Source organism: Lissotriton vulgaris, chromosome 9 (genome assembly GCF_964263255.1).
Source record: "Lissotriton vulgaris chromosome 9, aLisVul1.2, whole genome shotgun sequence".
Taxonomy (NCBI): domain Eukaryota; kingdom Metazoa; phylum Chordata; class Amphibia; order Caudata; family Salamandridae; genus Lissotriton; species Lissotriton vulgaris.
Window position 1 is genome coordinate 1,182,982,881 of NC_141697.1, and position 17,015 is coordinate 1,182,999,895.

General features: G+C 46.6%; 1 protein-coding gene across 1 annotated transcript in view; it reads right to left on the reverse strand.

Annotated features, from left to right (window-relative positions):
* Positions 1 to 1,329: 1,329 nt before the first annotated feature.
* The window catches only part of LOC147692987 (cyclic nucleotide-binding domain-containing protein 2-like), a 182,084-nt gene continuing 166,398 nt past the window's right edge, over positions 1,330 to 17,015 (reverse strand). The window contains exon 15 of the mRNA XM_086939568.1: positions 1,330 to 1,726. Within this exon, the coding sequence (XP_086795694.1) occupies positions 1,553 to 1,726 (174 nt within the window). The 3' untranslated portion in view covers positions 1,330 to 1,552. The remainder of the gene's footprint in view (positions 1,727 to 17,015) is intronic.

Genomic DNA, 17,015 nt, shown 5'->3' on the forward strand with positions numbered 1-17,015 from the left:
CTCACCCTCACTCACCCTCAATCCCTCACCCTCAATCCCTCACCCTCAATCCCTCACCCTCACTCACCCTCACTCACCCTCAACCCCTCACCCTCACTCTCACTCACCCTCACCCCCTCACCCTCCACCCTCACTCACCCTCAACCCCTCACCCACCCTCAACCTCAACCCCTCACCCACCCTCACCCTCACTCACCCTCACCGTCACTCACCCTCACTCACCCTCACCATCACTCACCCTCACCATCACTCACCCTCACTCATCCTCACCCTCACTCACCCTCACCCTCACTCACCCTCACCCTCACTCACCCTCAACCCCTCACTCACCCTCACCATCACTCACCCTCACTCACCCTCACTCACCCTCACTCACCCTCACTCACTCACCCTCAACCCCTCACCCTCACTCACCCTCAACCCCTCACCCTCACTCACCCTCAACCCCTCACCCTCACTCATCCTCAATCCCTCACCCTCACTCACCCTCAACCCCTCACCCTCACTCACCCTCAATCCCTCACCCTCACTCACCCTCAACCCCTCACCCTCACTCACCCTCAACCCCTCACTCACCCTCAACCCCTCAGCCTCACCCTCAACCCCTCACCCTCACCCTCAACCCCTCACCTACCCTCACCCTCAACCCCTCACCCTCACTCACCTCAACACCTCACTCGCCCTCACCCTCACTCACCCTCAACCCCTCACCCTCACTCACCCTCACTCACCCTCACCCACCCTCACTCACCCTCACTCTCACTCACCCTCAACCCCTCACCCTCACTCACCCTCACTCACCCTCAACCCCTCACCCTCACTCACCCTCACTCACCCCCACCCTCACTCACCCTCACTCTCACTCACCCTCAACCCCTCACCCTCACTCACCCTCACTCACCCTCACCCACCCTCACTCACCCTCACTCTCACTCACCCTCAACCCCTCACCCTCACTCACCCTCACTCACCCTCACTCACCCTCAACCCCTCACCCTCACACAGTGCAATAGGTCTCGGAGCATTTGAGTTAGAGCTTTTAGAAATGTTTATGGCTTTTTTTTTTTTTATTCTTTAGCATTGGCTACAGGAAACAAAAATGCTAAAGATTTACAAAAAAACCCATAAACAATTCTAAAAGCACTAACTCTAATGCTGCGAGACCTATTGCATTTCCAATGCTTGTTTTTAGTTAAACATGTTATTCTTAGTTTCATAAACCGCCTTTCCCCAGTACCACAGTGTGTTGTGCTTTCTGAATTAATCATCATTTATAGTTCATAGTGCATTTTTGTGTAATTAGGTTTACAAAATCCTCGTTTACATTCATTGATAGAGGTTTATTGTAGTGCAACTCTACACTTGGTAGGTGGTGAACAAGCAAAGGACTGTTATCACTTCATTCCTTTAAATCTAGATAGCAGTGGACTGTTCGTACAAGCACCCACTAATGGCTGTGGTTGGACATTAGCGGGTTTGTCTTCTACATCTGGGCTGTAGTCCGTTCCTATAGATGTTCTGCTCTACCACTGGTAGGAGGTCTAAGGCTTTGTCAGCCCTTCCCGTGAGGCTGCAGGTCCGCGCAGCCGCATGGTTGCTGTAGAAGTTTCCGTTTCCGCTCAATGCGCTGGAGGGTACTTTTGACTCTGTCTTTGCGGAACACTTGCCACTGCAGTTCTCCGGTAAGCTGCTCCCAGAGGTCTTTGTCGCTGGGGAATGGGCGCTCCTATAACAGAGACAGAGTAGCTAAAATGCAGTCTAGTGTAACACCAACATATTTAGACATAAGATTACACCATTTTCAATGTGTTTTATTGAAGGAACTATTTCATTTAGTTGAAGTATGCAATTTGATTGGCTGATTATTGGTTTACCAGTTGAATTGCACAATTTAATTGGTTCGTTTTGACCAAATGAACAGATCAGGTTCTGTGTTTTCTGCAAATTGTGACAAGAAAAGGCAAATTATGTGGCACTGTTCACTATTTTGTGATTTAACATATAACCCTCACACACACACAAAGGAGGCGGCCATGTTGAAAATAAGGCACTGGACTCTGTTCACACTATACCTCACTTTCCTATAGTATATACAGAGCCAGCTTCCTACAGAGCAGCCAAATTAAGGATGAGGCACTGGGCTCATGAAGGCTCAACATCCATAAAGTGATCACTCACCATGGAGGAGCGCAAGTACTCAAGGGAGACTGGCAGATGGTAATGAACTAATGTGCCTTGGAACAATTACAAAACAACCAAAAATGCCAGTACTGATAGCTATTCAACAATCTTTTATCGGACACAAAAGCCACTGGTCAGTCTGTGTCCAGATTAGTCAATAATCTTTATTTCATTTGAAAAGACAGTTCATTTATTGATAAACGCTTTCTCAAAGGAAACGCCGCAAGTTTTTTCAAGGAATATAAAAAAGTGTTCGAAGAATATAAACACCACACTTGGTGTTTAAACAAAGTGAATCTATATACAAAGAAGAATATATCCAAACTCAAAACTCAATTCACACATCCAAACCTTCCATCATTCAAACCACATTTTCTCAATCATCCTGTTCAGCATTCATACACATACACATGACCCCAAAAACAAGAGAGAACATTTTTTCAAAAGTTTTAACAACCTAGGGGGTCTAAGACCAAACAATGCAAAGATTCTATATAAAGGCTTGGCTGTGCACAGACTCTTAGATGACAGTGATAAATTTGATACACAATTTAGGACAGCACATCACCAGCCCTATCTGTCACAACAGCGCATTTGTTTGGTGTACAACAATAAAACCAAAGGGTCTACGCGTTTCGAACCCCTTTTAGGGAATGGGAGGGGAAACAACAGACAGCAGAAGGAGGACAGGGTGGTGAAACTATGGACAGTGGGGTGGGGAAACAGGGGGAGGAAGGCGAGGGTGGTGAAACAATGGGCAGTGGGTGGAGAAACAATAGACCATGGGCAGAGGGAAGGCAACGAAGCAGTAACAGCAGTAACGGAGGGAGGACGTTGGGGTGGGGGCAAGAGACTGCAGACACATGTACTCTGTAAGAATGCATATGCAAAAGTAGAAAAAGAGTATCTGCATGAGCCTGCAGGTAATGGAAGGATAATGGCTGCAGACAGGACGCTGTACTTGGTCCATGCTCCACAGCGGGCACACACAGGAAGCCACAGAAGAAAGCTGGAGGAGCCAATTCCAAAATGCAGCTAGGGAACAAGAGTGATGTAGAGGCCAACCAATGGTAAGTAATGGGAAAGCTCTAAGCCTGTTTAATATTTTTTGTTTGTTTACAAGGGATTTTGCAGGGGCTGTGCAGGCAAAGCGTAAAAAAGGTAGGAAGAGCTGCAATTACAAATCCAGTGGCAACCTTTTGGCGGAGGTTTAATTGAGGATTCCAGTCATCAGTTTCCTGATTCCCGCACCTCACTAGAGGTTTCCAACTGGAACCAACTATTGCTGAAGTCAAAAATACCCACCCTTTATAAATAGACAAGCATCAACAAAGCCAATAGGTCTGGCCTTGACAAGCATTTGAAGTGTCATTTTACCCCCCCAAGCAGATGTAATAGAAATGTAATGAAAAATAATGTAAAAAGCTGCTGTAACAAGGTGTTGGGCATATGCTTCAAAGGAAAAACTGAATAATCACAGCACTAGGCTTAGGAGCTCAGTCTTCAGTGTATTTAAAGTGAACTATCACAGTATTTGGCCCGACGGGGATTGTATTATAGAGAGGGTGCACTGACCCACATAACTGGGTGTGCGAGGCACATAGTGAGACAGTCCTCCTTATTAAGGTCATTGTACTATTGAGAATAAGCCACAAACACTTGCTGGCACCCTGAACAGTACAATAGTCAAAGGCAGACTGGCTCTTTCAAACTGCCGGTCTGCCTTCCACCTGTAGTGTAACACCCGGTTTCAGTAAAAAAGGGAACATAGGTCTCCTCGAAGGAAATGTAAATGTAAATGTATTTGAGCTTATATAGCGCACAGCTACCTGCAGTGGGTGTCCCGGCGCTTGCTTAGGGAACCCGTCCTGGTATTCCCCTGTGAGATATCCCGGCAGGGTATCCACAAGGTGAAAGCCAGGCATCCCGCCGCGAGGGGTCGTTGTGGAGATTAAGCAAGCTATTGCCCAGAGTCTGAACCCGTGAGTCGAGGAGGCACCGGAGCGAGAATTATCGAGTCCGTGGGATTTTTAGCCCAAGACCCGCCGAGGCAGGGAATTGAACCCTGGTCCAGGGCCGATCTCAGCTTCCGGGTCTGCCGCCTCTAACCCCTGAGCCACACTTCTCCACAGTGAGTGACTGTACCTGCCAGCGTCAGGATGCCTGGAGGGGTGCCTGGGACTCTCTGCTCCCTTGCAAAGGGTGCTGTCAGTAGGTGCATATTCAGTAAATCTCCTGACTGCTTATTGCTCTTGAACCTCCAACTGTAATCTGGTGCAGATGCAAAGGCTTTCTTATTTTACACGGGGTCACACACCACGCAAACAATGGTGTGCATCCTTGAGAATTGTGCTGGTGCAATCCATATTACAGAAGGGACCGTGCAAGATGGCAGACTGGCGTGGCAGAAGAAATACATCTTCGTTTTGACTGGAATGTCCTTTTGCACCACAATACTGATGCAATTTTAACTCACAGTAAAAGGATGCAGCTACTGGTAAGTCATTGTTAGTTATTACTACAAGGTCTTACAATAGGTCATCAGATTGCTAGACCTTTCGTACAGCCCAAGGTTACTAATAAAATACAAAGAGAGGGGCAGGCAAGATTGCTTTTCCCCCCAGAAACCAATTAGAAAGACTAATAAATATCAAACAACGGGCATATTTACACGGAAACGGCAAAGCGTGGCGTTAAGCAAACATTGCTAGTGCCATGCTCCGCCATTCTGAAAACACAGGGATGCACTGTATTCAGAAGAATACGGCGCACCCCTGCATTTCCGCTTGCGCAAAATCTAGCTGCCTAGCGCCAACACAGGCACCCTTGCACCATAGTGCGGACGATGGCGAGAGAAAATGAATTCCTACTTTCATTTTCCCTCTGCATCATCTGTCGAAATCCCCCCTTCAACCCGGCCTCACCGCTCTTACGTGCATGGGCCGCGGCTGGAGGGAGGTGCATTATCAGTTCAGCATTCTCCCCTTTGACCATTACTTTCCACCCAGAATGTTCACCCCAATACATGGTAGCTGTGATAGGACAATCGAGAGAGTCCTCATTCTGGGAGTCTCTGTGAATGTAAAAATACCCAATCTTCTGTATTTTTTAAAGCTAATTTACTGGAACGGTTCAGGAGACAGTTGTTGAGAGAATCTATCCACCATCTAAGCAGATCCTTGGGTTGTAGCTGTGTCTTAATAAGAGGAAATCCTCCAGATGTCTTGTAATATGAAGTTTTTAAAAAGTCTTTGGTTGAAAAAGAGCCCATTCCATAACATTTCTCAAATAATATCCTGGAGCACAAGATGCAGCAGAAGAGCTCTTTCTGCATCAGACAGTGATGTTCATATCTGGACCATAGACACATACTTCTTGATAAACACCGCAAATTCGTTTAATAGGATAGTGCAGACGGGGTCAAAGATGGAGTGTCTGACTGCTTGTTGGCTCTGAGCTCACGCAATGACCGTCACCTACGTCTCACGCAATGACCGTCACCTACGTCTCACGCATTACCGTCACCCACGTGAGTGCGCCTCGGAAGCAGTGAAAAGGCAATGCATCCTTATTAACCTTCGGCCTTACGTAGTCTAGATATCTAAGGGCATCATCTACAAACCGCGCCTCAAACAAGGAGCGGCACCGTGTTCCCTTTGAGACGCTTTCTTGTGCCAGGACAAAGGGTCCCAGAAGGCAGTTGTTTATGAGAAGTTTTTCCAGGAAGGGGCCAGAGCCCGTGAATAACTCGCCTCATTAGCATCCCGACGCTTTCTGGGAAGGAATGTTGGCTTTTGCCTTACCTCCGGGGCCGGAGTCTTGGGCAACCACAGTAGCATGGGCGTTAATTCTGTGATGTCATCTGGGTCAAAGGTTGTTTGATTTCCCTTCTTCTTTGTGAATCGTTGTTCACGACTGCTGGATCTCGTTGCTCTATCCTGTGACTAGCTCCCGCCGAAGGCACGTTACTTTTTATAGTATTGATGCAAAGCACCAAGGGTATGTTTCCTTATAAAACAAGAAAGATTAAACTTAAGGGAACGTTTAATAGAAAATGACAGCGCGGCGCTGCAAGCCATCTTGCTGAGCTGAGCTGCGTCATTATTAAAGTGCAGGGATGCGTCATATTTACAGCAGTATGGCGCATCCCTGTGCTCTCCTCTTCGCTGGCGCACAATTAGCTGCCATGCGCCATTGCAGGCCCCCTTGAACCATGGTGCAAGGGTGCCTACATTGCAGGGAGGTACACCTTCCAGCACAAAAACAATCATTGGTGTCGTTTTCCTCGTTCTATGTGTGCTGCAGGATGCAGCACACATAGAAAAAGCAAAATATGAGGAGACCTAAAGGTATTTCTCCTCGGTGCGCCACTTTATTGCCTCCATTGGGGTGGTGTTAGAATCTGATGCTTTCCTAGGTTTACAAAACCTTGTAAATCTGGGAATGCATCAGAATCCATGGGGGTTGCGTGGGAACACCCACAGCAACATCACATGGATCGCCCCTTTCACGCAGAGTAATGTGTGAAAGGAGCCATATTTAAAAGGCCATAAAAAGCCACGGAGGGTGGCTTTGTGTGGCCCTGTAAATATGTTTCAGCATTGTGCGCCACTGGAGCGTAAAAAAAAATGGCTTAGGCCAATACTGCTATTGTGCAGCGAGACTGAGCACGCTCAGTTCGTTGGCTCAGTGACAGCATTCACCAGCATGCCAATCACTTTGAGTAGGCAAGGCCAGCATCACAAGGCTCCAAGGGGCCCGAATCAAGTTTAAGGCATTATGCATTGCCTTCAAGGCCACGCGCAATTCTGGGCCTCACTTTCTTTTAAAAGATCTAGCTATTTACACTCCTAACAGAGCCCTTTGCTCTGCTACTGCATTGTTGATGAAGGTCCCTCGTGTCAAGACTGCTACATGAGGTGACAAACGCTTTGTTGTTTCAGCTACTAGACTTTGGAATGCTCTCCCACTACATATAAGATCCTGTCAGTCTTTGTTAATCTTTTGAAAAATGTCCAGAACCTGGTTATACAATCAATAACTTCGTTCATTAGCTGATGTCGTTATCCACAGCGCCTAGACACCTCGGGTATTTGAGCGCTTTATAAATCTCAAAAATAAATAAATAAGGGCTGGTACAGGCAAGGGTTGTGGGCACCTCAGGCCTTACGCATGACGGGCCCACCAGAAGCAGCAACTGGGCGCTAGCTGCCAGCACCCCCTATACACCTGCCCCTAGAGATGAGATGAGATGAGATGAAGGCCAGCTTTGAATTCATATGATTTCCTGGGCACAGTGCAAAACCTGGAAGGACATTCCTTCTTGACACCTGGGTAGGCAGGAGGGTGCGTGGGCTTGCCCTAGACATTTATGTTTCCCAAGTACAGGCCATACTGTGGAAGGAGAGCCAGTGGTCTTCAGTGAGCTCACGAGTCCTTAGGGCTCATCTCCTGCTCAAGAAAGGATGGGTCCTGATAGCTACCAGGGGTTTAGCCACGGTCCTACAGCGGGACAAGTGCTTGGCGCCAATTGGCTAGCACAGTCGTGTGGTACTAGTGACATACCAGGATCAGTCAAGGAAGGAGGTGGGCTCCCTCTAACAGGTTATTTTCTCACTCCGGGTTGGCTAGGCTGCCCTTTCAGTCACCAAGAGTAGTGGAGAGCCTATTAGGAACCTTCTTACAGTGATCGGGGCTCTTCTAATGGGACATTGATGAGGAGATGACTGCTTCTCATCCGTGCTGAGATCTTCTCAACTTACTATTACTGTGCTGAAGGGGGCCAGAGAAGAGCCTAATCCATTCACACCTTTTGCAGCTCCCCCTCTACAGCTGGAGGGATCACTGACCAGAAGGCAGGATGCAGGACACCCATTTGACATGCCTCACATAGAGTCCATTTCCAATGTCTCCTGAACCTGGACTACAGCGAGCCTGCAGCTGCTCATCAAGCTGCAAAGAAACTTTAAAACAATAAATTATTAATGCCCCCGGTCGCAGACTCAAGTGCTGCCACGGAACAATCAGTGGATGGAGATATCCGCGGTGAAAAAAGATCCATTCTGGTGAGGGCTAAGGAGAAGCCCTGTTCTTTAAGACTATTTTCGAGTTTAGGGTCGTATCACAGGAAGAAATTCACTTGTGGGGATAAATTCTCTGGAAGCAAGCTGGGACCGCGATACCAGATCTCCCAGGAATCCATTCACTCTTGCAAGGGTGTCATGGCCTAAGGCAAGCAATAGAAATGGGCATCCCTTCCACTGGTCTGGTAGTAAATGAAATAGCCATAATTAGAAAGTAGTTGCCCCCTCACACTCTTCGGGCCCAGTGCTCCTCCATCCACTGTACCATTGATAGCTATGTTACTGTGGTCAGAGGTCTTTTGACTGTTCCTACTTTAGCATCAGAGGGCTTGTTGGGAAGGAAAAGTTCCATGCATGGTAGTAGACATGAACCCCTGCCCGATTGCCCCCAGCTGCGATCATAGCTTTGTCCTTGGTAATGAAGTTGTAGTCATAAGCAAACACAGATCATGCATGTGTGCCATGTCCTGGGCCTGTCTCACAGATTCCGGTCTAGGTAGACCGGGAGGGGCTACCCTCATAGTGGTGGAGGGCTACCGCCCTTACCGGGAGCGGAGTACTAGCACACTCATTTTATAGTGAGTGTTCAAAGCACACTGATTTTATATTGAGTAATCACTTAATATAGTTAGACCTGTGTCATGAGAATAGGGCTTACAGGCCCACTCATTGAAATTTTGGAGCTGTGTGCTCAGCTTAACCTTGGCCTACATCAGGATAGATGTGGGTTAGAGCACATGCATGTTTGAGTGCTCTGTGATGGTATGTACGTGGGCCATTGTGTGCTATAGTACATGGAGACAAATGCAAAAACCCCAGTTGATGGACAGAATGCAGAACAATGTCATACATTCACCCCAGTACAGAGATCTGGGCCTAAATCCATCGTTTTTTTGCACTCCACACCACCCCAGTTCAGACATGGCCATATGCAAATCAGTCTGACCCTTTGCATTAGGGGAACAGTCCAGCCCGAACTGCCAAGCCATGCCTTCCCTGGACCGGAAACAAGCTTCCGAGGACCAGTTTCTGGCATTCCAACCGTCTTCATGTGTGTGAAAATAGGAGGTATCCCCGACTAGGTTCCTAAACCGGGATAAATCAAATGTTTGCAATAATAAGGTTTAGTGAACAAAAAAAACTAACTTAAACTGTGGACATAATTGGACACAATGAAATGAAATAGGGTCTGTGTTAGCCTTGAATATACCCTAAAGTGCACAAACAGATTTTATTGAAAAAAAATCCTTTTTATTAATGTTTATTTAAATTGTTAGATATTCTTCAAATTTGATGTGGTAAACCTTGTTTTAACACATATATTACTTTTGTACTTTGTTTTCTTTTTCAATTAATACAATTATTAAATAATTTCAAATAACAGTTAAATCATATACAGACATATTCTTGTATGTAACATGGCTAGAAGACAGTGGTTAAAGATGACAAAAACCAAAAGTCTCTTAATGCTACGCGCGTTTCGGCTATAAGCCTTCCTCAGGGAGCCATGGTGTTGTGCGCTTAGTACCACCTAAATTGGAGCAAATGGTGGCTGTCTTATCCTGATTTGAATGATAATGGCCCTTTAGGCGGTGGATATTAATTGTCTGGAGGCCACTGAAATGTAGAGTATCCCAAACCTTAGGTTTGTTTAGAGAAGGCTCTCGGTCGCAGAACCAGCTGTGAAGAGAATAGGATTTTGTGGAAGATGACAAGACCTGTTGATTGGCGTGGCCCTACAAACAGCTATACCGGATAGATCTGAGAGCTGTCCTATCTGGTATTGCAGCCGCAATATACAGGTGGAGTGTGGGGACCCTTGATAGAATTCAACTGTTACCATCCAGGTGTTTTAGTTAGCCTAGAGCAGCATATAGTTGTGTGGTCTAAATGCCTGACGCGTCCGAGTTTCGGCGTCTAACGGGTCCCGTTACGTGTGCTGTTGGTGGCTGCACAAGAAATAACCAGCTGGTGGCTGGTATAGTATATGGATAGGTAGTCCCGGTAAATGGCGTATCCGTGGCTGCACGTCTCACGGGTCCCGCTATGAACCCGTGAGACGTGCAGCCACGCATACGTCATTTACCGGGACTAACTATCCATATACCATACCAGCCACCAGCTGGTTATTTCTTGTGCAGCCAACTATATGCTGCTCTAGGCTAACTAAAACACCTGGATGGTAACAGTTGAATTCTATCAAGGGTCCCCACACTCCACCTGTATATTGCGGCTGCAATAACAGATAGGACAGCTCACAGATCTATCCGGTATAGCTGTTTGTAGGGCCACGCTAATCAACAGGTCTTGTCATCTTCCATAAAATCCTATTCTCTTCACAGCTGGTTCCGCGACCGAGAGCCTTCTCTAAACAAACCTAAGGTTTGGGATACTCTACATTTCAGTGGCCTCCAGAGAATTAATATCCACCGCCTAAAGGGCCATTATCATTCAAATCAGGATAAGACAGCCACCATTTGCTCCAATTTAGGTGGCACTAAGCGCACAACACCATGGCTCCCTGAGGAAGGCTTGTAGCCGAAACGCGCGTAGCATTAAGAGACTTTTGGTTTTTGTCATCTTTAACCACTGTCTTCTAGCCATGTTACATACAAGAATATGTCTGTATATGATTTAACTGTTATTTGAAATTATTTAATAATTGTATTAATTGAAAAAGAAAACAAAGTACAAAAGTAATATATGTGTTAAAACAAGGTTTACCACATCAAATTTGAAGAATATCTAACAATTTAAATAAACATTAATAAAAAGGATTTTTTTCAATAAAATCTGTTTGTGCACTTTAGTGTATATTCAAGGCTAACACAGACCCTATTTCATTTCATTGTGTCCAATTATGTCCACAGTTTAAGTTAGTTTTTTTGTTCACTAAACCTTATTATTGCAAACATTCCAGCCGTCTTCAGCCCGGCTTGCTTGAATCCAGTGGTGTGGAGTGCATGGGACTCACGTCTGAGCATACCCATCCCACTCGGGGTGACAAATGCAAAAACCACAGTTGATGGACAGAATGCAGAACAATGTCATACATTCACCCCAGTACAGAGATCTGGGCCTAAATCCATCGTTTTTTTGAACTACACACCACCCCAGTTCAGACATGAACGGGGATTTGCATATGGCCATGTCTGAACTGGGGTGGTGTGGAGTGCAAAGAAACGATGGATTTGGGCCCAGATCTCTGTACTTGGGTGAATGTATGACATTGTTCTGCATTCTGTCCATCAACTGTGGTTTTTGCATAGTACATGGAAACAGCGCATGTGTGTTTAAGTGCATTGCGCAGTTGTGCATTTGAGCTGGTGAGTGCTACAGTACATGGAAGCCCCACACATGTTTATCGGTATCTCGCTGGTATGTTCCTGGGAGTGGTACAGTACATAAAGGGCTACACATATGTTTGTGTGAAGTACTAAGGAAGCTTGAGTGCCTGTGAGTGTTACAATGCATGAGGGCTTGTGGGTGCCATGTTGGGAACCCCAGGACTTGCCGGAGAAACATGTGGAGGTGGAGGATCCGCCAGGAGAGTTTTGCTGATTGCTGCATTCTTGATAGCTGGTGGGACACACTGGAGGAAGGAAGAATCAGGCTCGTCAGTACTCTTTAAAAGAGCTCGGATTCTAAAGAAGGCACTGATCAAAGGAACGAGAAAACATCTCAGAAAGAAGATGAGGCTGATAAAGGTATCGTGAAGAGTGGGGCTTTGGGCCTTTGCAACTTTTTGATGCTCCTATCACTGAGGTTGACATTCAGGTGTGATCCTGTATTCACTCAATTGGCGTGTGTTTTGGGCCCCTATCAAATTTGGAGACACTCCTTCAGTGATAGACTGTTCTCTAGAGGAAGACAAGACAGAGGAATAGGCACTTCGAAGTGGGTAAGACCCAGAATACAAACTTCAAAAACCGAAACGAAATCATATATATGTTTGGAAACCGATTATAACAAGTTTGAGCTATTGGAATTGTAAATGCCTTTTATTTATGTTTCGGTTTTTAAAACATAAATAAAAGGCATTTTCATTCACAATGCCAATAGCTTAAACTTTCGCAAATGCGAGACCTATTGCATTGCAAATGCTTAAAGGCATCGCTGGGTTACCCCCTTCTTTCTCCCGGGCCCCCAAAGAGCTCCCTGTTTGCTACAAGTTAAATTAACAAGCCGTTGGTCACAACTGCGCATGATAGACCCACTGCCTCCTGCAGTAAGAGAAACTCATTAAATAAAATAGTGCTTATAAACGAAAGAAGAGGTACCGTGTAACAACCGTAGTGAAAGGGCCAGTCCTCATGGAAGGTTACAAATGAAGCCAAGGCGGTAGTAAGGAGGGACTAATAACGAATCAGAAGCCAGCATTTACGAAGGGCAATGACACAAGCCAATGACAATTATGGGCCGGGCTTTTATTCCAAACTCCAATACAGCATGGCTCGCAGAGCAGTGCATGCGCCTCCCAGTGTCAACCTAAAAAGGGAGCTTGAGGCTCCCACCTTGTCAGACTTAAGCTGTACATCAGTGTGCAGACTCTCAGCATGAGTTCTGTCTGTTTTGATCAGGACTGGGCACTGAGGGTCTGCCAGTCTCCCATGCTGGGTAAGAGGACATCATCCTGGAGAATGAAGAGCACTCGCCTGGAGCATCAGCTTCTGCCTCACCCAAGACAAGAGGACCCTGTGAGGAGAAGGAGGTCGCCTGGAGGGAGCGAGGACCAATTGGGATTCTGCTGAGTGGATCCCGGGAATGGAGAGGGAGATTCGGATCAACTGGAATCACTGCACCGATCAGGTTGTTTGCCGGTGTGCACAGGTACACCTATCGGGCTCTCTGCCTGTGTGTGGAATTCAGGCCCTCCTTCGACAGGTGTAGGCTGAGGAGAAGAACAAGGGTCATTTACCTTGGTGCTGCAATGTGTCAGGATAAGTGCTGCCGACCTCTGCAGTGCTGCAACCCGTAGAGAGCCAGCGCCTTGCTTGTGCCTCTCGTAACTCACGTATTCCAGGTGGGGGGTAAAGAGTGAGGGGTGTCACCCTGGTGCAGTGCTTCATCGAGAAAAGGACCATTGCCCTAGGTAGCACTATGAACTGGAAAGGACCATCGCCTTGTGTATGTTAATACGACCCTACGTGTGTCCTGATGGGACCATGGTGAAGTGGAAGGGCCATCGCACTGAACCAGTGCGCAACTATGAAGGAGAAGCTGGTTGTGACCCGCAAAGAAGAGAGCAACAATTCGACTCCAAAACTCTACTCTACTCTACACCACTTTTATCTATGCAACTCCTCTCCACTTTGCTCTACTCCACTCCATGCCACTCTACACTATGACACTCTACTCCATGCCACTCCTCTCCACACAATGCCACTCTACCCACTCCACTCTATGCCACGAAACTCCAAGCCACTCTACGCCACTCTATACCACTCCACTCTACTCCATTCCACTCTGTGCCACTATACTCTATTCTACACCACTCTACTCCATCCCATTCCACACAATGGCAGGCTATGCCACTTTGTTTTATGCCACTCCATGTTACGCTACTCTGCACGACTCCACTCCACTCAACTCTACGCCACTCTACACACTCCAACCCACTCTATCCTACTGAATGGCACTCCACGCCATTTTACTCTATGCCTCTCTACTCTATATCAATCTAATCTACACAGATCTATGCCACTCCACTCTACGTCACTCCACTTTGCACAATGCACTCTACGGCACTCTGTGTCACTCCACTCTACTGTACTCCACTCCACTCCACTCTACCCCAGTCTACTCTACCCGACCCTACGCCACTCCACTCTACGCTACTCCAGTTTATGCCACCCTACTTTATGCCACTGTAATGTACCCCACTCCACGGCACTCCACTTTACGCCACTTAATTCTATGCCACTCTAGAATACTCTGCCATTCCACTCCCCTCTGCACCACTCTACTCTTCCCTATGCCACTGTCCTCTACACCACTCTATGTTATTCCACTAACGTTTAACCATGCTCCTGTACAACATGGATCAAAAAAATTGGCCAAGCCAGTAGCTCTCACATAAGCGAGACCTATTGCTTTCCCATGCTTGTTTTATAAAAGCAAGTATTGAACTCAGCAATCATTTATTGGGGTTGCTGGATGTATTTGGAGTTGCTCACCTATGTTCGGGCTACACCTACCTCCTCCCCGAGAAGTCATGGAGAGTCTGGTGCTGAAGAGGTACTTGGCTCAGCTGCTCAGAGACCATAATAGACCAGGCCCTGGGACATCAGGGATGAAAGGCCTCAACCTCCATGGTTGGGACGATAGCACCAGCTTGCCCTATGGCCCTGTGAAAGGGTTTCCGACAAGGCATATTTTCTTTCTGACAGACCCCCAACTACTTAGTCACCTCACACCAGGGGTTTTGGTTAGTACCCTAAATACTCAGGGCCTCATTTATGAGGAATTGGCGTAAGGCAGCACCACAAGTCTTCTTGCTTCACTGCCCTACGTCAATATGAAATGGCAGGAATGCACCGTATTGCTGAAATACAGTGCATTCCTGTCCTTTCCCCTTGTGCTGGTGCACGATTTGCTGCCTGGTGCCAATATAGGCACCCTTGCACTGTGGTGGTGCAAGAGGGCCTCTGTTGCATGCAGGGTTGTTTTTGGGGAGGAAGGGAAACCTTCCTGCACAAAAACAATCCAGAGAGGTGTTTCCTTCTTTCTATGTGTGTTGCAGAATGTAGCACATATGGAAAGAGGAAAAAACGAGGAGAAATAAAAATATGTCTCCTCGTTACGCCTGCTCTGGGGAGGTGTAAGTTTTCAGTGCTGCCTAAGGTTTACGTGAATATGGGACAGTGTCGAAATCCATGGGTGCTGCTTGGGAAAACCCACTGCACTGACCATAGAACACCTCCTTGAAGCAGAGCAAGACAAGGCAGCAACTTGCGCTGCTTTGTCTTATTCCATATCTATGAAACCATGCAAACCACACAGAGTGGCTCTGCGTCGCCTCATAGATATGATTGAGAGGCTTGCACCGCTGTAGCGTAAACAAAAGTGACACTCTGGCGGCACAATCCTCTCATAAAAAAGCCCTTTACTTTACTAGTACTTCAGTGTACTTCATCTCCAGCTGAGCTGCTGTGGCTGCGTCGGTTTAATTAGCCCACGAGAACTAAGCACCAGTGCGTTTCAGTCCTGAAGAGATGTAGATTGTGTTTTGCACCATATCCCACAGTCAACGTGCTGTGTTTGTCACATTGGTGAATTAGTTTGTGAGTGCATGCACACCACTCCTCCCACTACCAGTCAGCAAGCACATCAGTGGGCACCATCATTCAGGGTACTATCCAGAGTGGACTCTGGTTCCCAGTAACTACGGACATTTGTGTACTTAATATCTGGACATACTGTATACAGTGTATTGTGCACAACTCATATGGTGAATATTTAACCTAATCTGCTTCTTCGCTCCACCCCGGTTGGTATCATGAATAATTTATTGCTTACATACTAGAGGGAGTGGTGTGTATTCAAGGTAACACTGGTGGAAGTTTTTTCATGCATTACTGTTGCTGTCGTGTTAGGGCCAGGTACATAGATTCCTTTTTTATAAGTCCCTGCTCCGAGTTCCTGCCCATTCCTGTTGTCCTTCTTCACACCTGATGGTACACAGGCCCACAATGGTATTTCCATCTTGCCTCATTAGAAGTGTGTTGTGATGGAGTAGTCTGTCCAGTAAACTCTAAATAAGGCCCAAAATAATGTTTTGATTACTGCATGGTGGGCTAATGTGATAAATAGTGCCATTTAAACAGTGCTTAATTTGAGTCGGTGGATTCCAGTGCTCGGCACCAGCACTTAATTGTCGACATCAGCATTTATTGCAGTCTGCCACATGGAGGCAATGTATAGCTAATTTAGGGATGAGCACAACAACAGTTGTTTATTAATTAAATATACAATAAAATGACTAATACTTGTCGCCGAAGCCATTTATATAGCTTTGGGGGCCTGGAATAGTCTGAGCTGCCACACTTATGGTGATGGTTAGTATTTGTGTTGGTTTTGTCATTGGCAATACTGGCAGGGGCAATGGGTGGTGCAAGCTGCAGTGGCATCCAATATGGGCCCGGCACTTTTGTGTTTTTTACAAATGAAGCTCAGAATCTAAACAAAATGCAGCTTAGAAAGAGTAAAAAACCAGGAGAAATAAGGTTATTCCTCCTCGTTGCACCTCCCTAACGCCACCCCTGATTTGGCATTAGAATCGGACCCATTCCCAGGTTTACAATTCCTCATAAATCTGGGAATGCTTCAGATTCCATGGGTGTTGCATGGAAACATTTATTTATAAACAATAGGATCCACCCATTGAGGGATTGCGATAGAGGATTTAGATGAAGGGTCATGTGTGTTTCCTACATCGGTTGGAAGCACATCGTGTTTCTTAAATACCCCTCACACACCAAAAGGGCCCTTGGTGTCATGCTTCATCATAGGGGTCTTCGCGTCCCTCTACGGAAAGCGGCGTGCTACTACCATCAAATGCGCGGGAGCACTGATGTTTTTTACTATGTGTGGTGTGAGAGAGGGTGAGTGGTAGGGTCAGGAGTGAGTGATAAGTGCTTCCAACCTATGTAGGAAACACACATGACCCTTGATCTAAAACCTCTATCGCAATACCTCATGGGTGGACCCTATTGTTTATAAATATTTGAAAGGGGAGGTCGAATCCACCCT